At 38.2% G+C, this 24299-nt stretch overlaps 1 protein-coding gene across 1 annotated transcript; it reads left to right on the top strand.

Annotated features, from left to right (window-relative positions):
• The first annotated feature begins 1725 nt into the window (after positions 1 to 1725).
• LOC130425903 (interferon-induced very large GTPase 1-like) lies at positions 1726 to 21664 on the top strand. Its single transcript, XM_056752337.1, has 2 exons — positions 1726 to 1772; positions 15785 to 21664. The coding sequence occupies exon 2, from the start codon at positions 15793 to 15795 to the stop codon at positions 20551 to 20553; it is 4761 nt and encodes a 1586-aa protein (XP_056608315.1). The 5' UTR covers positions 1726 to 1772; positions 15785 to 15792; the 3' UTR covers positions 20554 to 21664.
• Positions 21665 to 24299: the final 2635 nt, after the last annotated feature.

The following is a 24299-nucleotide window of genomic DNA, read 5'->3' as shown; positions in this document are numbered from 1 at the left end:
AATCCTTCAGCGGATTTTATTACAAAATGCTATAGTGTTAAATGCTAAGATTATTGTGAACATTAGAATTTTTAATAGTGTGGTATTTTATTACAAATTAATACTTTGTAAAAAATAATTAAATGATAAAATAAGCACAACAAATGAATGTAGGTTTTAATAATAATAATCATAAAAAAAATCCAACAATTCCAGCGTTTGAATGTGACATATGTGACATATTGCCTATTTGTTAACAATATACTGAACCTATTTATATATTTTACTAAACCATTGTTCATTGAGTTCAAACATCAGAAAGTTACCGTGGCCGCTAGGTGTCAATGCGCTGCAACAGAAGAAAACACATGCAAACAAAAAAAACAAAAGCAAATTCAGAAAGCATCTTCATTAATTGGGCGACACATGCCCTGCAAATACTCGAAGCACAAACAAACACAGAAACGCGGTGCAAATTCTCGCAACACAAACAAACACAGAAATGCGCTGCAAACTGCACGGACGACAACGGAAGTGTTTCCGGGGGACCGCAAAAACTGATGCACTTCATGCGCTTCATTTTGACTGTTCAAATTCGTTAGTGGAGTTGTCAGCCACACTGACTATGTCGACTACAATACATTTTTAATCATTAAACCATTAAACTTTTTTAACGTGACACTTGTTTAAGTAAGTCGAGCAGTTACTATGTCTCATAGTTTTTGTTAAACTGTTCAAATCGACAGGCTAATAATATCCTACGGACGTACGTTAAGAAAGTTAAAATAAAGTTATAAAGCAACAACCTTCAATGTGGCTGACAACTCCACTAACGAATTTGAACAGTCCAAGTGAAGCGCGTCCCAATCAGGTGCATCAGTTTTTGCGGTCCCCCGGAAACACTTCCGGTTTCGTGTGTGCAGTTTGCAGCGCGTTTCTGTGTTTGTTTGTGTTGCGAGAATTTGCAGCGCGTTTCTGTGTTTGTTTGTGTTGCGAGAATTTGCAGCGCGTTTCTGTGTTTGTTTGTGTTGCGAGAATTTGCAGCGCGTTTCTGTGTTTGTTTGTGTTTCGAGTATTTGCAGGGCATGTGTCGTCAAACTAACGCGAATGCTTTCTGAATTTGCTTATGTTTTTTGTGTTTGCATGTGTTTTCTTCTGTTGCAGCGCAGTGACACCCAGCGGCCACCGTAGAAAGTCTATGTATGAGGTTTCTATTTAAAAAATGAGATAAACATGGATGTGACAACAAAGGCACAGTTTTTTTGGGAAACGACAACCTTGGTATGATTTTTGTGAATAAAAATACACAAACCTGAAGCTATTACCCAACAAATGAAGAGGGTATGACTTTTTATAAACATAAAATAATTCGTTTATTTTAATTTTCATGTGCTCGTTTATGATGAATATGTACCGTTTTGGATGTGAGAATCCTGAACATGGCTCTTACCTGACAATTCATGCATTGAAAATAATACAAAAGCTTTTAAACTCGGAGACCTCACATGGGTATTTCAACCACAAAGTTAATATCTGTGCTGTTCGTAAAGACCTTTGGTAACAACATTTTTATGGTTATCTCTGTGATTTCCCAAATATCACGTGGTTTAGTAGAAGGGGAGAGTTTTTTATATGTCCGTTTATGGAAACACTACACAGTCCTTTGATTGGCTGACACGTATGTGTCGTCAGAACAAGGTCGGGCTGCTTAAAACAAAAATCATCACTCAACCGTCATTTACCAGTCAGAGAACGTTTTGGATCTGAATCAAGGGGTAACTTTCCACATTCAGGTTTGTCTTTATTTTATCATTTAAAAATTAACAACAAACAAAAAAATGATCATGTATAGGCTTTCAGAGGGATTGCAAACATACTTGGCCATAAAGCTCTTCCTGATTCTGATTGTAATTCGTTTATTTTAAAATTTGATATGGTTGTGTGCTCCTGCCCTTTCCTCTATGTAATAAGTAAAGTGAAAGCGCGTTGTGGACACTCCCAGATGCGCTATTTCTAATAACACGCTGTTTAATTATCAAATATATATATACATATTGTTTCGCGCAGTCTATTTTCAGTTCATAGCAACGCGCAGACAATGCTCCTGAAAACACCTATTTTTTAGACCGAACGAATGCACGAGTTTGGTCACAGAACGCCCCACAGAAAGTATAAAACATGTACCTACCGCTTACAAGTAGTTTCGGGGTTCGTTGCTGCTCTTCACTCTTCGGTCCGAATAACCGCTTATACATTACAAACTGGTAATGACAAATCTATTCTGTTTCGTACTACACTTAAACAATTCTGTGTTAGAACACGGAAGTGAAACTATAACTGCAGCGCACATTTTCTTCAAACTCAATGTTCAGTGCTGTGGCTAATATATAAACACACACACAAAGCCTATTACAAACATAAAACAGTATATTTTGAATATTATTCCGGTATGTTAATCATGCGTAGATACAATTATTTCGATTTTTCTTCACGTTCTGCGTGTGTAAAAAGCGATCTATCGAATACTGAGAATGGGGGACGTGGTTAATATAAATGTGTAAGCAAGGCATTTCTTTGCAAAGCAATCCTTGAGCGGATTTGACTACAAAATGCTAGTGTTAAATGCTACGATTATTGTGAACATTAGTATTTTTAATAGTGTGGTATTTTATTACAAATTAATACTTTGTAAAAAATAATTAAATGATAAAATAAGCACAACAAATGAAGGTAGGTTGTAATAATAATAATCATTCAAAAAAAATCCAGCAATTCCATCGTTTGAATGTAAGATACAGTTGAAAGAAAAAGTATATGAACCCTTTGGGCTTATTTGGATTTCTTCATAAATTGGTCATAAAATGTGTTATGATCTTCATCTAAGTCACAACAATAGAGAAACACAGTCTGCTTAAAGTAATACTGCACAAACATTATACGTTTTCATGTTTTTATTGAACACAACATGTAAACATTCATAGTGCAGGGTGGAAAAAGGATGTGAAACCTTTGGGTTTAATAACTGGTTGACCCTCCTTTGGCAGCAATAACCTCAACCAAACGTTTCCTATAGTTGCAGATCAGACTTGCACAACGGTCAGGAGAAATTTTGGACCATTCCTCTTTACAAAAGTGTTTCAGTTCAGCAATATTCTTGGGATGTCTGGTGTGAATCGCCCTCTTGAGGTCATGCCACAGCATCTCAATCGGGTTGAGATCAGAACTCTGACTGGGCCACTCCAGAAGGCGTATTTTCTTCTGTTGAAGCCATTCTGTTGTTGATTTACTTCTATGCTTTGGGTCGTTGTCCTGTTGCATCGTCCATCCTCTGTCAAGCTTCAGTTGGCGGACAGATGGTCTTAAGTTTTCCTGAAAAATGTCTTGATAAACTTTGGAATTCATTTTTCCATCCATGACAGTAATCCGTCCAGGGGCTGAGGCAGCAAAGCAGCCCCAAACCATGATGCCCCCTCCACTATATTTCACAGTTGGGATGAGGTTTTGATGTTGGTGTGCTGTGCCTTTTGTTCTCCACACATAGAGTTGTGTGTTCTATCCAAACAACTCAATTTTGGTTTCATCTGTCCACAGAATGTTTATCCAGTAGTGCTGTGGAACATCCAGGTGCTCTTTTGCTAACTTCAAACGGTTGCTAAAATTGTAGCCCGGCATGTTCTCATTTAGAACATCAAAAACGGACTGAGCATCTCACCCCACAGAAACATCAAAAAATCCAATGAACGCTCCTGAACTTTACCTGCACTATCCACATAGCGAACAATGACAGAGAGTTGGGCACGGCAGGATATATCAGTGGTTTCATCCACCTGCCATCCAAAAAAGGGAGCATCCTGAATTTCATCTCTGATCTGATCAGAAATGGTGGCTGCAAGAGCAGAGATCAAGTCATTTTGAATAGTGTGTGACATACCAGAAAACACAGTTGAGGACTAGAATTGTGTGGACAGGACAGAGTCATATTTAGCTAATGTTTCTGTGAACTCTCTGTAATTCCCCTTGTTGGATGATTCACTACTCTCATCATTTCCCCTAAATGACAGCTCCTGCCGGCCAAGCAAGGATGTCACATCAATAAGGCGGTTTAGGAAGACCCTGTTTTGTTTAACAGTTTCATTATGTTTAGCCACTTGAATGCGAGCACCTTCATTGATTGGATGCTCAACCCTGATCCTGCCCATGCAACTTAATCTTGCACATGCACTCACATGTTCATTGCTATTTTCATGCCTTTTATATCCCCTGTCAAAGTTTGACAGATCTCCAAACCCCAATTTTGACCAAACAACACATCCATTAGATGGTTTCATCAAGAGACATGGCCAGCAGTACATTTTCTTTTTCACAGCACTTCCAGTCAGCCAGCTAACTTTGTCATACCAGAAGAGCTGAAAAGACCTGTTACTTTTCCCTATCTTTTGCACTAAATCAATCTTAGGTGTTGATCTGCCCTGCTGTTTAATTCTAAGTTTCTCCTCGTAAGGAAGACTTTCTAATGGCTTTGCCAAAATCAGGTCGACAATATTAGCACTGTCTGCCATCGTGTGCTGTTTGCTAGCTGGCTAGTTCAGACTATATGAATTAATGAACAAACGATCTAATATACAGTTGAAAGAAAAAGTATGTGAACCCTTTGGGCTTACTTGGATTTCTTGATAAATTGGTCATAAAATGTGTTCTGATCGTCATCTACGTCACAACAATAGAGAAACACAGTCTGCTTAAACTAGTACCGCACAAACATTATACGTTTTCAGGTTTTTATTGAACACAACATGTAAACATTCATAGTGCAGGGTGGAAAAATTATGTGAACCTTTGGGTTTAATAACTGGTTGACCCTCCTTTGGCAGCAATAACCTCAAACGTTTCCTATAGTTGCAGATCAGACCTGCACAACGGTCAGGAGAAATTTTGGACCATTCCTCTTTACAAAAGTGTTTCAGTTCAGCAATATTCTCGGGATGTCTGGTGTGAATCGCTCTCTTGAGGTCATGCCACAGCATCTCAATCAGGTTGAGGTCAGGACTCTGACTGGGCCACTCCAGAAGGCGTATTTTCTTCTGTTGAAGCCATTCTGTTGTTGATTTACTTCTATGCTTTGGGTCGTTGTCCTGTTGCATCGTCCATCCTCTGTTAAGCTTCAGTTGGCGGACAGATGGTCTTAAGTTTTCCTGCAAAATGTCTTGATAAACTTTGGAATTCATTTTTCCATCGATGACAGTAATCCGTCCAGGGGCTGAGGCAGCAAAGCAGCCCCAAACCATGATGCCCCCTCCACCATATTTCACAGTTGGGATGAGGTTTTGATGTTGGTGTGCTGTGCCTTTTGTTCTCCACACATAGCGTTGTGTGTTCTTTCCAAACAACTCAATTTTGGTTTCATCTGTCCACAGAATGTTTTGCCAGTAGTGCTGTGGAACATCCAGGTGCTCTTTTGCAAACTTCAAACGTGCTGCAATGTTTTTTTGGGACAGCAGTGGCTTCCTCCGTGGTGTCCTCCCATGAAGTCCATTCTTGTTTAATGTTTTCCTTATTGTAGATTTGTCAACAAAAATGTTAGCATGTGCCAGAGATTTCTGTAAGTGTTTAGCTGACACTCTAGGATTCTTCTTCACCTCATTGAGCATTCTGCGCTGTGCTCTTGCAGTCATCTTTACAGGACGACTACGCCTAGGGACTGTAGCAACAGTGCTGAACTTTCTCCATTTGTAAACAATCTGTCTTACCGTGGACACATGGACATCAAGGCTTTTAGATATACTTTTGTAGCCCTTTCCAGCTTTATGTAAGTCAACAATTCATGATCGTAGGTCTTCTGAGAGCTCTTTTGTGCGAGGCATGGTTCACATCAGACAACGCTTCTTCAGAACAGCAAACTCAAAACTGGTTTGTGTTTTTTATTGGACAGGCCAGCTTTAATCAACACATCCAATCTCATCACATTGATTGGACCCCAGGTTGGCTGACTCCTGGCTCCAATTAGCTCTTGGAGAAGTCATTAGCCTAGGGTTTCACATACTTTTTCCACCCTGCACTATGAATGTTTACATGTTGTGTTCAATAAAAACATGAAAACGTAAAATGTTTGTGCGGTATTAGTTTAAGCAGACTGTGTTTCTCTGTTGTTGTGACTTAGATGAAGATCAGAACACATTTTATGACCAATTTATGAAGAAATCCAAGTAATCCCAAAGGGTTCACATACTTTTTCTTTCAATTGTGTATATATATATATATATATATATATGTATATATTTAACTCAACGGGAGGAAATGTGGGAATTATGTTCAACTGAAACAATAAATGTGGTGTGAAATTGTGTGAAATATACGATGAAAGTTGCAGCAGTTTGTCTTTCGACTACACATGCAAAATCCGCGATGGGACTGAGTTGGAAATGGAGACACAGAGTGATACGAATCATAATCTGAAGATCACGCCCACATCAACCGTCTCTTTGCATTGGGAGAAGCTGCCGCCTCCTTGTCATTTATGATTTATAAAAAAAAACAATGTCTAAAAGCTGATATGTGTATAGCAAACAAGCTAAAGAAAACAAGAAATAAGTTTTTATTAGATTTCGACCCCAAAAAGCGAGCGTTTTAGGACATAAAAGTGGATTAAAAAGAGATGACAGACCCTCCAATCATCACGCAGACGCTCGGAGTCTGGGAAAGCCCACACCTCCATTCATCCCAGAGACCTTGAGCATCCGTAGGCAGGACATAATCGCAGCATTATCCAATGACCGTCTTGTTTCTAAGCAGTGAAAAAAACTGTTTAAAGCAGCCCCATGGAAGTCAATGGACGCTGGGCTTCAACAGAGTAATGCACTGTACGCTACGGGAATGAATGAGAAGGAAATCTGTGCACAGAAACATCTGTGCACAGAGGAAACTACGCTCTTTCGTGTTCACTCACCACGTGTTGTTCACTGATAGAGACATCTTGTTTCGGCAGTTTGCACTGGCTAACTTCGTTCTACCTTCGTCAGCCAATCCGGTTCTAAGAAAGAACTCAACCGCTTGCTTCAAACCATCAGGATGCTGAAACTCTTTCCAACCACACAAGAACTTGTCTCAACACACTCAGGAAACCAATGCAAGTATCTGAATTATTCTAAATACTCAACTCAACTCAACTTTATTTATATAGCGCTTCTTACAATTTTCATTGTTACAAAGCAGCTGTACATGAGACACATTGAATACAAGTATGAATTCTAAAGCAGCCCCCCGGCCAGGCAGATAGTGCAAAACAATATGCAAAACGGTGATGAGGAACCCAAAACTCCCATCGAGAAAAAAACCCTGAGGGGAACCCAGGCTCAACCAGGAGATTCCAGTTCCCCTCTGGCAAAAGCTGCTGCCTCTGCACAAGCTCAACAGTCCTTTCACAACAAGGCTTAATAAAAATATAAAAATTAAGGATTTAAGATTATCATTAACAATCTAATAGCATTTGAAATGTTGTAGGAAAAACAAAGTTGTCGCGTCCTTTATCCAGCTCTATCATCTTAGCTCTTGTCAGGTCACCGCTTCCCATTCTCAGCTCTGCCATCAGGTCTGGGCATGAACTGCATCCTGCCGTAACCTTGGAACAAAGAGACAAGACTGGCTGAGAGTAGAGTACTGTTCTGCACTCTTTGATGCAACAAGTACATCATTTGTTGTTGGATGTGTTCCAGGTTCCGGTTGATCTAAATAATGCAGCATAAATCCTCTGAGGATTAAAATTATGGAGGTGTAGTGTATGCAAGATTGAAAAGATGAGTCTTTAGTCTAGATTTAAACTGACAGAGTGTGTCTGCTTCCCGGACCGTGCAGGGAAGAATATTCCAAAGTTTAGGCGCTAGATAAGAAAAGGATCTCGCACCTGCATTTGATTTTGAAATTCTAGGTATTACCAACTGACAGGATGCCTGAGAGCGTAACGTATGTGGAGGTCTGTAATACAATAGAAATTCATTCAAATACTGCGGCGCTAGACCATGTAGGGCTTTATAGGTAATAACCAAGATCTTAAAGTTAATGCGATGCTTTATAGGTAACCAGTGCAAGGTTGACAGAACCGGGGTTATATGCTCATCCTTTTTTGTACGTGTAAGAACTCGAGCTGCCGCGTTTTGAACCAGTTGCAGTTTTTGTAATAGGCCCGCAGGGCAACCACCTAAAAGTGCATTACAGTAATCTAGTCTTGATGTCATGAATGCATGAATTAATTTCTCTGCATCTGACAGTGACAGCATATGACGTAATTTAGATATATTCTTAAGATTCTAAGCTGATGACAAGGATTTTATGGGGCATCCGTCAATCGTTAAGCAGTATTCTTGGTTGTTACGCATAGCAGTTTTCGGTCCAGTAAGTAACACTTCTGTTTTGTCCGAGTTTAGTATTTAAAATTGTTACTCATCCACATTTTTAAGTCAACTATGCAATCCTTTATTCGATGAAACTGCTGGGTTTCATGAGGCTTCAAGGAAATATAAAGTTGAGTATCATCAGCATAACAGTGAAAGCTAATTCTGTGTCGCTTTATTATACCTCCTAGAGGTAGCATGTATAATGCGAAGAGCAGAGGCCCCAAGACTGAGCCCTGTGGTACACCGTACTGGACTTGTGATTTGCGGGACACCTCATTGTTTATTGCTACAAATTGAAAAAGGTCGGATAAATAAGACTTAAACCATTACAATGCTATTTTAATTCCGACGTAATTTTCGAGTCTATGTAGAAGTATGCTGTGGTCAATGGTGTCGAATGCAGCATTGAGGTCTAGCAGCACCAATAATGAAATACAGCCACGGTCAGACGCTAAAAGCAGATCATTTGTAACTCTGATCAAAGCAGTCTCTGTACTGTGACATGCTCGAAATCCAGACTGGAATTCATCATTAATGTCATTCCTTTGGAGGAAGGAGTATAATTGAGTTGAAACTACTTTTTCCAGAACTTTAGATATAAAAGGTAAATTCGATATAGGCCTGTAATTTCCTAGTTCTTTAGGGTCGAGTTTATTTTTTAAAAAGAGGCCTTATAACAGCCACCTTAAATGCTTTAGGCACATGTCCTAATGTCAGAGATTAGTTAATAAAACTAAGAAGAGGATCTATTATTTCCGGGAGCATTTCTTTCAGTAGTTTTGTAGGTATGGGGTGCAGCATCCATGTTGTTGATTTAGATGATCTAATGATTTTAGACGTTCATCGTGATCTACTCTAGAAAATAATTGCAATTTCTCCTTAGGGGTGCTGTAGTTAGTTTGTTCAGCGGATTTCTCTACAGGTTGCATTGTTATAATTTTTTCTCTTATATCTTGGATTTTACTCGTGAAGTAGTTCATAAATTCATCACTGTTATGCTGATAATCAGAATCTGACGTCGATGACGACTTATTTTTTGTTAATTTAGCCAAGGTGTTAAATAAAAACCTAGGGTTGTGATGGTTTTCCTCTATTAGTGTTGAAAAGTTGGCGGATCTAGACGTTTTTATGGCATTCCTGTAATTTCGAGTACTATCCTTCCATGCTATAAACTTCTTAAAGTTGCGCTCCATTTTCTGTGACGCTTTTTTTAGAGTCTGAGTGTGTTCATTATACCACGGTGTTGGGCTGCTATTTTTAATTTTCTTTAAACGCAGAGGAGCAACTGTGTCTAATATTTCCGAGAAAGTAGAGTTAAAATTTTCAATAGTAGTGTCAAAATCGTCAACGTTTTTACTGATGCTAGATATTTTAGACAATTCAGGCAGATTATCGAGAAACGCATCTTTGGTAGTTGAAGTAATCGTTCTACCATATTTGTAACAAGGAGTTTGATTTGCAGCCATAAGCCATTAAAGCAAACATAATATCAGATAATGATCCGAAATGTTTTCACTCTGCTGAACAATTTTAACTTCGTCCACATTTATACCATAAGAAAGTATTAAATCTAAAGTATGATTACGAAGGTGAGTGGGTCCTGACACATGTTGACTAACGCCCATGGAGTTAAGAGTGTCTTTGAAAGCCAGTCCTAAGGCATCTGTATCATTGTCTACATGGATATTAAAGTCAACGACGACAAGGACTCTATCTGCGGCCAGTACTAGTACTGATAAGAACCCACCAAAATCTTTAATAAAATCTGTGTGGTGCCCTGGAGGCCTATATACAATAGCTAGAATAAATTTTAAAAATGTTTTGTCCTTAGTATTAGGCATCGTTAAGTGAAGTACCATGACTTCAAAAGAGACTTCTGAGAGATGCTAAAAGAATTATTGTAAAGTGCAGCGACACCTCCCCCTCTACCTTTTAGACGAGGCTCGTGTTTATAGTAATAATCATGGGGAACGGATTCATTTAGAGTAATATAATCATCTGGCTTTAGCCATGTTTCTGTCAAACAAAGCATGTCTATTTAATGATCGGTTATCAAATCGTTAACAAAAAGTGCTTTATTTGAGAGAGATCTAATATTAAGCAATCCGAGTCATAACAGTTGATTATCTGTATTTTGTTCATGTTTGATTTGTTTAACGTTTATTAAATTACTTTCAAGAGGTTTACGCAATATCTTATGTTTGCTAATCCGGGGGAAAGACACAGTCTCTATTTTATGTTGTTTGTAAGAAGGGAAATAGTCACGCTTTAAGCTTAAAACCCTTGGTAAACAAAGAGACTGTCCGTGAATGTTTTATGCAGATTGTGAATTACCTGATATAATTTTGGAACTCTTTACTTTGTCTATTTCTTTCCTTTCTTTAATGCTTTTACGTTTCATGTGTGTTTTGATTAGTATTTGTTATTGGTCAGTTAGTTGGTTGGTTTGTTCCCTCTTTAGTGTAGTCAATAAACCTGCATTTGCCTCCACATTTTAATTGTTTCTGTGTTATTTATCACATATTTAGGCTGCATTATTTAGATCAACCGGAACCAGGAACACATCCAACAACAAATGATGTACTTGTTGCATCAAAGAGTGCAGAACAGTACTCTACTCCCAGCCAGTCATGTCTCTTTGTTCCAAGGTTACCGCAGGATGCAGTTCATGCCCAGACCGGATGGCAGAGCTGAGAATGGGAAGCGGTGACCTGACAAGAGCTAAGAGGATAGAGCTGGATAAAGGACGCGACAACTTTGTTTTTCCTACAACATTTCAAATACAATTAGATTGTTAATGATAATCTTAAATCCTTAACTTTTATATTTTTATTAAGCCTTGTTGTGCAAGCACTGTTGAGCTTGTGCAGAGGCAGCAGCTTTTGCCAGAGGGGAACTGGAATCCCCTGGTTAGGCCTGGGTTCCCCTGAGGTTTTTTTTCATGATGGGAGTTTTGGTACACTACAGTATTTTACACTACAGTACACTACAGTATCTTGAATTAAGTTGATACCATGGCTTGTTTAGATGATGTGGGGACAGTATCAGTGTTGATGGAGGTGTTTATGATGTGTGCAAGTTGAGGCAGTAGAGACATAGAGATAGCATGTAGGAGGTGGGAAAGGATCGGATCGAGGGGACATGTAGTAGGCTGGGTGGAAAGGAGAATTTTGGAGACATTAAAACATGATGTTACGTCCATCTCGTGATTTTCCACTATTTCTCACTTTCCTGAAACAATGTAATCACACATACACAAACTCCTCAGGGGTACCTGAAGATGTTTTGGAACATGATGATAAGAAGTCCCCTTTCACAGTAACACTGACCTAGCAGGAAGAGAGAGCTAGGCATTCATAGGACTTAAACCATAAATGATTCTCTACTTTCCGTATCAGCAAAGGTTGGTGTTAATCATGCATAAATCATCAATTTAAATAAGATAATGCTGAACAATAATTTATTAATATTTGTCAAAACTGCGCAAGTAAGGTGAAGCCAAGGCACCATTCATGACCTTCTGTCATGAAACTGAAAGGAAGGACCCTGATAAAGACAGCAAGGATAAACAAAAAAACTTTATTAATCAAACACCCACGAGGGGTACAATACAGCAAGGAAACACAATACAAACAGAACTTTCCGCAAGGTTGCAAAACAAGAAGGTCCAGACGACAAATAATAAAATCCAAAACAAACTCCATAAAATCCAAAAGACACGACCAGGGAAAACAAGAACACAATATAATATGGGGGAATATAAGATATGAATTAGATAACGAACTGCACAAGGAAATAAACAAGAGGGAATTAAATAGGGAAACTAACGAAGGCATGATTACATAGGGGAGGTGTCGGGCAGATGAGAGGATTTAAACACTAAGGGCAAGATTACGAGGAAGCATGAGAGCGGGGCTAAGAGACGCGACAGGAGGACACATGGAACAAAGTCACAACAATGGCCACGTGTCTCTACACATCATACAACAAGCAGAGAAGACATGATACTGTCATGTCTCTGTCCACAGAACTAGAAATGTCATGACAAGGATGACAGATTCATGATACCTTCAATGCGAAAAAAAATTGACTTGTTTTAAGTTAATATAATTATCCAGAACGTGTAGAAGATATTTTTGGCTAAAATATAGAAGAATAATGTCTATAATTGTTTACTATTATAAAATCATTTTAAGAGTTTCTTATCTTAGGGGCCGAATACTAGTTGACACAAAGCACCCTAGGTAAGCTGGGGGAGGGAAGCACATCTGTTTTACATTATATTGGGGGTCTCAGAGGATGTGTGTGTGAGAATGTGTGTGTGTTAAGCACACTATATAAGGACTTCTCCAAAAAGGGAGAAGAGAGTGACATTGCAATCCTACTCCATAAAAAAGTGTTTTTTGTATCAAAACTCGAGACTCCAGAATAATTCCTCAGAACACACAAAGAAAATTCACAACAGAATTGGCGACCACGAAGGGACATTGAAGAAGACTACAGCATGTATGAGGGCGATACCAAACTAGATGCATTATGGGAAACAGCACAGAGTAATCAGTGGTATGAATGGGCAACCTTTACAGCCACAAAGGTAAAAAAGAAAGACTGTTTATTCTGTACTAAAACACCGATGAGCCAAGTGATAGTAACCCCAAATCCTTTCGATTACGAACATTGTGCTAGATTCAACAGAGACTCTTGCCATTTGATAAAAGCCGCAAGATATGTTTGTCCAGCTGAATGTTTGGGTTTCCTAAGTAATTATCACCACATGCTTCTCCTAAAGAACATACCTCTATTGAGAGCTAAATGTAAACATGTTGAAATAACTGAAAGTTTAAAAATGCAAGATAACCAAGTAGAAATTCCACAATTGTATACCATAGACTATAGTAAGGAATATGAATGTTTTTTCAAATCCACAGGGGTTATAAACATGGGACAATTTAAAGGGAAATGCAGTGTCATTTGGAATATAGATATAAATAATAAAGACATTTTTCTAGATGTAGATGACTCTAGGGATTCCAACCCTTTCGGGCAGCAGGACTAAGAAGAGGAGAACGAATTAGTCCAGCTGAAACTTGTGAAAATCAAACTATATCTTTACCTTCAGCAGAGATATATCATGATCAAACTAAAGCAATAGCTGACTATTTCTGGATTTGTGGAAAAAGAAAACTATTGTCTTCTTTACCCCTCGGATGGAATGGAAAATGTACAAGAGTACGATTAATACAAGAAATCAAAATAATAGAATGGGATTCAGAATCCTCAAGGGAAACAAATAAAATAATCAATTACCGAGCTAAGAGAAGTTATACACCAGATCCTAAAGTTTACATAGACTCCATAGGACAGCCTAGTGGAATACCGGGTCAGTTCAAAGCACGAGACGAAGTTAAATCAGGTTTCGAATCAATATTAATTTGGATTTCACCAAACAAAAATACAGAATGGATAAATTATATTTACTACAACCAACAAAGATTTATTAACTATACCAATGAAGCTTTACTTGCTTTAGGTGAACAATTACATGCAACCAGTAAAATGACATGGCAAAATAGATTAGCCCTGAATTGGATGTTAGCAGACAGAGAAGGTGTGTGCGTCTTATTTGGGAACCAATGTTGTACTTATATTCCTAACAATACATCACCAGAAGGAACATTTACTAAAGCCATGACTAAACTCAAGGAATTGCAAATAAAATTAGCAACTAATGCTGGAAAAGATGAAAAAACATGGGATTGGTTTAATTTAAAATTAGCAATTTGGGGAGAATGGTTAGCGAAATTAGGAATACTTTTTGGAGTGACAACTGGGATAGGAGGATTACTGTTTTGTTGTGCAATACCCATATTAAAATCCCTAATTATTAAAGCCACAGTTAAACAGATGGACATGTTAAGGTATCATGATGATATGAAAATAACTTTGACACAACAAGAATGTTATCAAGAGTTATTACACAATACAGTATTGACTTTGCAACAGGCAGAGGGGAGTTAGAAAACCTCTACTGAAAATTAGGAAGGAACCCTAAACAAATATATTTTGTAACATAATCAATATTATGCATGCTTGTTTCCATATTTTCTTGATTTTATATTACGGATGGTTTATTTTTATTTTTACATGTTATACATTTGTATCCTTTTTGTTTTTGTGCACATTTTATTTTATTTTCTTTAATTAAGATTTCATATTTCATTTGTTATGCGCATTTCTTTATCTTAATTTCTTTCATTTTCATTCATGCTTATCACAATGTGTTATACTTCATTTTTTATGTACTTTCTTTTTTATTGTTGTATTTACACCAATTTATTTTGCTTACTCTTATTTGTTTATATATATTCTACATAACTGTGAAAACCACAGGCAAGCGCAGAACCTTATGCACGCACATGCTTTAAACAAGTTTTTGTAACCTGTAATCTTATAGTATCAGAATCTTTTACTTCCTTCCTGTCAATGGAGGAGGGAGATGTTTGGTTCTGATACTCCAGAATGCTGTGGCATGATTGGTTATTGGTAATAGAAAATTCTGACTACTAAGTCATTAGATAGACGTTGTGACTTATATCATGAAACAGTATTCTGGGAAATGGTACGTAAATAACGTACCAAAGGGGGAAATGTAGAAGATATTTTTGGCTAAAATATAGAAGAATAATGTCTATAATTGTTTACTATTATAAAATCATTTTAAGAGTTTCTTATCTTAGGGGCCGAATACTAGTTGACACAAAGCACCCTAGGTAAGCTGGGGGAGGGAAGCACATCTGTTTTACATTATATTGGGGGTCTCAGAGGATGTGTGTGTGAGAATGTGTGTGTGTTAAGCACACTATATAAGGACTTCTCCAAAAAGGGAGAAGAGAGTGACATTGCAATCCAACTCCATTAAAAAGTGTTTTTTGTATCAAAACTCGAGACTCCAGAATAATTCCTCAGAACACACAAAGAAAATTCACTATAAACGCTGCTTTGCTGTGATTGGTTGTTATTCATTTATGATAACATGAAGTGTTTTTTAATAGTTTGAGTCAATGTCACCACTTTGAAGAAAATGTGTGATGCAGTGTTTACGTACAAGTAACTACTGACCTGGAAAGCATAATTTAACATCGCATAGAAAGCATAATTTTGTTGTATTTGTGAATCTGTGTAAATAGGGATAATTTTTACAACGTTGCTGTTTGTATAGAAAACTTTATAGAAAACATAAAGGTGACTGTACAATAACATCACTTTATATATTTACATTAATAAATGTCAACAAACTAAATTAATTAACTCTGGATGTCATTAAACAACACTTGTAGTGTTTACCATTAGGCAACTGTAATGTAGTTTATTATTTATAATTCAGTGAAATAACATTATTTTAAAAATGTGTTTAACAGTAAAAAATATGGACTCCAGAACAGGAGGTGTCAAGACAAATCAGCACCTGCAAGATGAAAAGAAGGAAAAAACAGAGCGCCTTTATCACAGACTTCATCTTGAAGGCAGACACGAGTATAAACTGAGAGCTTCAGATGTTCTTCAGATATCATCACATTCATTACAGTCTCATGAGTCTTGTGCTGAAGAAGAGCTGGTCAAGAATTATCTACAGAAACTACTGATGATGAACTACAGAGCAAGATTCATTAAAACTAAAGAAACCAATGACACACAACAAAGAAACAATAACTTAGCTGAAGATGAGGGGGATTTTTTTGATGATGTTTCCAATGAAGTGTCTTCATCTAATGCAGTGACAGGTACACCAGACTCTATTCACCCGATGGATGTTCAGATGGCTGTGTTTCATTGTGCAGATAGTCACTTAAAGCAGATGATGGTCACTAAACTCTCTCAGTGTCAGTTTGCTCTTCCTCTGCTTGTTCCTGATCCATTCACACAACAAATTAAGTTTCCTCTCTGGACATTCAGACAAATCAACAAGAGCTGGAAGATCAGAAAAACTGACAATGTCATCATCAGTAAAGTCCAGTCAGTATGTAAAGCAGAAACTCAAATGGTGTCGTTCTTCAGGTTTGGTTCTGTGTCTTCATCTAAATCTCAGCTGATGAACAGTCTGATCAATGAGAAACACAACACGTTCTTCACCAGAAACTGTCCAGGCAGCAGCAGAGACAGACTACTGATGGATGGAGTGGTGGAGATCGCCTGGTACTGTCCATCTGGAAAAGACACAGATACATTTACTGACTGTGTTGCCTTCTGTAATCTTCATGGTGATGCAGGAGACAATGAGACACAGATGAAGATCCTCACTGAAATGTCTGCAGTCAATGTTGTTCTTCTGACAAAACTTGACAAGAATGACAAAAACGCACCAAAAATTCAAAACCTGTACAAAAACAAAAAGCCACTCATTTCTCTTCTTACTGAGGATGAATCTGCTGTTACTGAGATGAGGAAAGGAAAATACAAAATTGGTTTGAAGGACAGGAATCAGTCAGATGTATCTGAAGAAATCATAAGAGCTATAAATGATTGTCTCCCATCTTCAGTGTTCAGACTTGAAGACGTGTCCAAACACTCCGATATCACAGTAGATGAAGAAGATGATGAAGACTGCAGGAGAGGAAGAGAAGCAGCACAAGAGATGATGAAATTACTGAAGAATAAACATCTGACAGAAATCAAAGAATCATTTCTGCCCTGTCAGGGGAAACTGTGGCTTCAGTGGTGTAAGAAAAACAAAGAACTTCATCAACCTCAAGGGGAAGAACTGGAACAAGAAATAAGCCGAAAACAAACAGAAATGAAGAAGATTCGTGAAAAGCAATATCAAAATAACTTAAGTGGATTTATAAAGTATTTTTTAAAAAATATGATTGCAAAAGATTTTAGTCCGATTTTTATCCTGAACTGGCTCAGAATTCTCATGGATGAATTCACCTCTGCTGATCTTTCTGGATTACATAACAAGTATAATGAAAAGTGGGCAACTGTTATAAAACTGAAAGAAAATGATAAACCTAAATCAGAGCAAGCAGAACAACTCAAAGATGCACAAACAGAACTTGAGCGAATATCTGAAGAACTTCAGGCAGCAACCTTTGGCCTGGAGCACATCATGAGAGAGATCGGTCAGATCTATGAATCATGTTTATCTGTGAAGAAGAACAAAACAGATCTTCAGTTTGACTTCTCTTCTCTACCGAGTCTTGCAGCAGATATGATGGTGTCTGGATTTCCACTGGAGCTGATGGATGGAGATGCTGCTCATGTTCCTGTCATGTGGGTTACTGCTGTTCTAGATGAACTCATTCAGAAACTGGGAGATCATAGAGTGTTTGTTCTGTCAGTTTTAGGGATTCAGAGCTCTGGGAAATCCACCATGTTGAATGCAATGTTTGGACTTGAGTTTACAGTCAGTGCCGGCCGCTGCACCAGAGGAGCTTTCATGCAGCTGATCAGAGTCTCAGAGGAGATGAAACATCAGATGAAGTTTGATTATATTCTGGTTGTTGATACTGAAGGTCTTCGGGCTCTAGAACTGGCTGAAAAATCCTCAAGACATCATGACAATGAACTGGCCACATTTGTTGTTGGTCTTGGACATCTGACATTGATCAACATCTTTGGAGAAAACCCGTCTGAGATGCAGGAAATTCTTCAGATTATTGTTCAGGCCTTTCTGAGGATGAAGACGGTCAAACTGAATCCCAGCTGTATTTTTGTACATCAGAATGTTTCAGACGTCACAGCTGGAGAGAAAAACATGGATGGAAAGAGAAAACTTCAGAAGACACTGGATGAGATGACAAAACTAGCTGCTAAAGATGAAGTCTCTGATGCAGAATGTTTCAGTGATGTCATTGCATTTGATGTACAGAATGATGTGAAGTATTTTGCTCAGCTGTGGGAAGGAAGTCCACCAATGGCACCACCAAACCCAAACTACTGTGAGAATATTCAAGAACTTAAGAAAACTATTATCTCTCAAGCCTCAAAATCAGATGGAATGAAGCTGACAGACCTACAAAAGCGAGTTCAAGATCTCTGGGAGGCTTTACTGAATGAACAATTTGTGTTCAGTTTCAGAAATTCTCTGGAGATTTCAGCATACAGGAGACTGGAGACAGAATACAGCAAGTGGACGTGGACTCTTCGCAGTGCAATGCTGGAAATTGGGAACAAACTACACAACCAAATAGTGAATGAAACAATTCATGAGGTTAATGAAAGATATCTTCAAAAAGAACTGAAGCAGAAAAGTGATGAAGTGATTAAATCAATGTCAGAATTATTTGAGAAAGACACAGATAAAGATATCATGATTCAGTGGAAAGTGTCATTTGAAATAAAAATTAAAGAGCTTCAGGAAAACATTGTGAGAGAAACAAAAATAAAGTTAAATGAGATTCTTCAGCAGCGAGACCTGAAGAGAAAGATTGATGCTCAGAAGACACATCATGAAAACAATCTCCTAGAAAAGAGCAAAGAACTTGCTTTGAACCTCAAAGAAAAAGCAAACGATGAAAAAATTCTGAAGGAAAAGTTTGATTTGTTCTGGGAAGATTGTGTGAAGAAGATTACAACAGATTCTCCTCCAATCAAAGACATTGACATACTGAGAGATGTTAAAGAACTCCTCAGTGACATCCATGAAAGTGTCCATGCTGACACCTGGAAGAACATGAGGAATATTTTCAATGTGCCAAATTTTTCTGATTATGTTCAATTCAAGAAATCCGATGGAGTTACAGGACATTTACAAAATGTCTGGAAAACAGTTAAAGGGAAGTTAGTGCCTCTTTTATCAAATGAGGATGAAACACAAATAAGAAGCCTGATCTCAGATGTTACTCATCAAACAGATAACACAATCAAGTCATTTGATATTTCCAAGATGGGCTACAACAAAAGCTGCATTCAAATACTCACAGATCACATCAAGGCAAGAATAACAGAATACGAGGAAAGACACGTGAAATATGTGTTCAAGAAGGAATTCTTCATGGATTTCATATTTTCTATATTTAAGAAAGCAAACAAGACATTCACTGATCAACACAGAATGTTCAGAGAAGCCAATGATCCTGATCTCTATCTGGAGAAGAAGAGAAGAGAATACTATAGTATTTTCCAGAAATACTGTAAAGGAGCAACATCAGCTGCTATTTTTGGTGAGATCATCTGTCAGAAACTGAAAGAACCCACTGAACAGAGTGTCTACAGACAGACCGCCAGAGATTTAGCAGATGAGATGAGATCAAACTGTCCATCACTGAATGGAAACAGATCAAATAGGGATAATCACATCCTGAAGAGACTGGCAGAAGAGGAGAACTTTAACAAATACATCAACTACATTAAAAACCCCAAAGATCACTTCAAGAGTTTCATCAGAGATGAAGTGAGTCAGTACATTAGTAGAAAGTTTATTGGCAGTGTTAAGCCCAAGATGAATCTGAACATTGAACTCCTGCAGAAGAAGATCATGACAGCAGCACATGAATCTACTCAACATGTTCAAGAGAACAGAGGAAATGTTGATGTGTGGTTGGAGTTTTTCACGCAAAAGCTCTCAGATGTTCTGATGTTCTCTGTGAAGGACTTCAGTGGAGTCAAACATGATGATGTTGATTTTAAACTTCTAGAAGATGTGATAAGAACAAAACTTCCCTCTACCATGTCTGATATCAGCAGAGAATTCAACACAGATACATTTGATGAAAAACTGGATGAGAACAACAGACCAGATGAGATTCTGATTGATCACTTGTGTCGGTGCTGTTGGGTTCAGTGTCCGTTCTGTGCAGCCATCTGCACCAACACACTAGAGAACCATGATGAAAAACACAATGTTACTTTCCATCGTGTTATCGGACTGAATGGCTGGTCTTACAGAGGAACAACAAACGTATCTATCAACATCTGCACATCATCAGTAGCAGGAGATGGATCTTTTCATCCAAACGCCTCAGATGACACAGTCCACTGGAGAGAATACAAAACAGCAGGAGGAGTTTATGAAAAATGGAGCATCACCCCTGACCTCACTGAACTGCCCTACTGGAAATGGTTTGTGTGCAGATTCCAGAAAGATCTGGAAAAGCATTATAATAAAACATTCCAGGGTCATGGTAAAATTCCTGATGAATGGAGAAAAATCACAAAACAGGAAGCTATTGTGAGTTTGGATAAATAATCTAATGAAATGAGGTCAGGTGTTTAATTCACAAAACACAGTCTGAAAAGAAAAAATGCACAAATTTGACAATTAATTGTTTAAAATAGTTCATGTGACGTAACATCTGCATGTGCATTCGAAGTGTGCTGAGTACAAGTCTGCAGGTCTACAACTGTTGCACATTGTTGCACATTGTGTGGCGGGTTTAAGGACACAACATCATTTATGCTCATTTTCTGGAATGTTTCCAAATTCATTTTTTCAACCCACTTACATGTTTAGATCAATGTTTAGATCTTTTAAAAGTAAACCGAACCTGGCAATGAATACTGAAATACTCTTTATAATATAGTATAGCCACAAGGTGAAGTACTGGGATTATGTGACAGAATTAGTCTGTTATATATACTAATTTAAAAAACTTAAAGGGATAGTTCACACCAAAATATATATTCTGTCATCATTAACCACCTCAAGTCGTTCCAAATCTGTAGAATGTCTTTGTTCTGTTAAACACACAAAAAAAAAGATATTTGGAAGAATATCAGCTATTTTCAGTTTTGGGACATCATTGACTACCACAGTATTGCAAAAATGTTGTATATTATTTCTGTTCTGTTCAAGACAAAATGAAATATTTGAAAGAATTTATGAAACCAAACAGTTATGGGGCACCTCAGAATACCATTTACATTTTTCTACTATTGTAGAATGATGTCCCAGAACTGACAATTGCTTACATTCTTCCAAATATCATTACATTTTTTACCGATTTGGAACAACTTGAGGGCGAAGAAATTATCATTTTTGGTCATTGAACTAACATTTTGTTTTCATGATGAAGACTGTAAACTTTGCATAATAACTGATGGATTTTGCTAAAGGCTGCATGGAAAAACATACGTTGCTAAAAAAATATGGTATGATCAGCAAATATCTTTTCTTAACAAAACGTTTAACTTTTTCTTGAAGTTAAACCAATTAGATAATGTTTAGATCTTTTAAACAGGTGCAGTAAATTTCTCAAGGTGATAATATGACCTTTTTAATTACGATATGTATATGGGAAATAGACTATCAATGCTTTTCTTTATTCTATCTCTCATTTGCTTTATTTGTGCTTCATTTGATAAATGCATTAAAACGGTTATTTCTTTCATCATAACAATTGTTTCTTGGTCTTTTTTTCTGCATCAATCAACTTTTACTCTGATACACAGTTGATTATCTGTCTCACACAAAATAGAACTTCAGTACTCACCCTATATTATATGTAAGACCAGGGGCGTCACTAGGCCCTTTTTAGGGGGGCTTCAGCCCAGCCCCCGAAAAATTATTAGATTAATTTATTTGTGATTGCTTCAGTCCCCTTTAAAAACTAATTTGAAACGGCACAGAGAGAGAAACATCATGCGAAGTTATTTTGTGTTGTTTTATTAAATACATTTTTTTGTATTAAGTAATAATGAATCATTAGTGCATCATGATACATTAGAGCAGGTATCTCAAACTCAATTCCTGGAGGGCCGCAGCTCTGCACAGTTTAGCTCCAACCAGCTCAAAACCACACCTGCTTGGAAGTTTCTAGTAATCCTGAAGATGTTGATTAGCTGAATCGGGTGTGTTTGATTAGGTTTGGAGATAAACTGTGCAGAGCTACGGCCCTCCAGGAACTGAGTTTGAGAACCCTGCATTAGAGTAACTGTAGAGTAAAGGGATTTGTGATTTATATTAAGTAATTGATTTATAGAAGTGGCAAATTGATTATTCATGTTGTTACTTTTAATGAAACGTGTTTACTTGTGTTTGTACAGTGAATAATGAATCAGGAAGTCTTCATTGTAAAAAAAATCTACATTCCCAACTCAAATTTTCTTGTGACTGGTCACAACTAAATGTTTAAAAAAAAAATTACAGTGTTGTATATGGCTCAGTCAGTACTTCTACTCCGATATATGAAATACAGGGAATACAATGAAATAGTGAATAGCAATAAGGTTAGTAGTATACAACCCTACCATAATAGTCAAATAATATTCTTTTCATACCCTTATTGGGGGCTGAGCCCCCCTAAAATGAAAATCCTAGTATCGCCCCTGTGTAAGACTATATTGTAAGTAAAATATTCTGATATTGTCTACCACAGCTATGCAGATGACACTCAGATCTACCTATAGCCCTCTCACCAAATAACTACAGGCCTATTGACTCTCTCTGCCAGTGTATTGATGAAATGAACAGCTGTATGTGTCAAAACTTCCTTCAGTTAAACAAAAACAAAACTGAAGTCATTGTTTTTGGTACAAGGATGAAACTAAAAAGGTAAACACATACTGTGACGAGCGGGTCAATACGTGGTCAGCATCGCCATGGCAACAGAGCAATCAAGCTCACACACCTGCAGATCGTCAGCACCCTCAGCTCACCCTTTATGATCACGAGTGGCATGAGCACCACCCCACAGCTACCACGGAGCTCCCTGGAGTTATATTTCCCCATTGTATACCTCACCGTGTGGCACTGTGTTGCGTGCATATTAAATCACCCTCCGGGACTTAATTTTTGGAATACTTGTGTCTGTGTCTTGTTCAGCCTGTCACAATACCTTGACTTAAAGAGGTCTAAAGACACAAAGTAAGGTACAAAATCTTGGTGTCATTTTAGAGTCTGACCTAAGTTTCATTATGCTTTCTATAACATGAAAACGTCTTGGTTACGTATGTAACCTCAGTTCCCTGATGGAGGGAACGAGACGTTGTGTCGAGAACGACAGATGGGGTTCGTCCTTGAGGACCAATCAACTCTGACTACAATTGAAAAGGCCAATGAAATTTGGCGAATTAAATTTGCATGCCGGGCTCCGCCCCCGAATATCCGGTATAAAACGAAGCCGGCGTGCAGCATTCATTTACCTCTTGTTCTGAAGAGCCTGAGAGCCTCTCACGACTGCAGCAGAATATGATACATGTTCGTGGCATAAGGGATACAAAGTCTCGTTCCCTCCATCAGGGAACTGAGGTTACATACGTAACCAAGACGTTCCCTTTCTGTCAGTCTCTCGACGTTGTGTCAAGAACGACAGATGGTGTTGCCTATGGAAAACGTCACAACGCTGTATCGCGTCACAATCTCTAGCGAAGCGACGGTAACAAGGCTGGGCGTGTCAGTTCGATGCTTTCACAAAACTGTAACCTTCCAGTGTGGTGTTCGGGGGGTTCCAGAGCTTTAATGGAGAAAGATGGGTACTGCCCTGACCGGTAACCTTTCAAGGACGGGGCCTTAGCTCTCTACTGGCGAGAGGCCGTCCGGCTCAGGTTTACACCGGGTAAGCGCCACTTCCTTAATCAGGAATGCGCTGCAGAGGCCACCTCCTACCCGTGGGGAGAAATATGATGGATATAGGTATGGTCTCATCTTTGGAGGAGAACGCATGGAACGTGCGGACTGAGAAGTTAACCGCGAGGTGGAGGCCCACCTGGGGAAGCTCATGGTTTACCAGTAGTGGGAACCATTCTCATGAGGATACATCAGACGGAACAGCCCACGGAGGGGGTGTTACAGACGTCCGGTAGCACTAGGTCCGGTTAGAGCTATCTGTGATAGAGCTCACATGGTATCCCGGCCTAAGGGGGAAGGCTGCACTGCCCAGCCAGTCCCCAGGGTGTGCTCGTTTAGTGATGGATGGAATACCTGTTCTTAACCAGTATTTGGGTAAGAAGGGAGGTTGGTGAGATACCTATACCTATACCTAGATAGAACACTGA

Source organism: Triplophysa dalaica, chromosome 7 (assembly GCF_015846415.1).
Source record: "Triplophysa dalaica isolate WHDGS20190420 chromosome 7, ASM1584641v1, whole genome shotgun sequence".
In the NCBI taxonomy this organism is placed as follows: Eukaryota; Metazoa; Chordata; class Actinopteri; order Cypriniformes; family Nemacheilidae; genus Triplophysa; species Triplophysa dalaica.
This window is presented reverse-complemented; position numbering and strand designations above follow the sequence as displayed.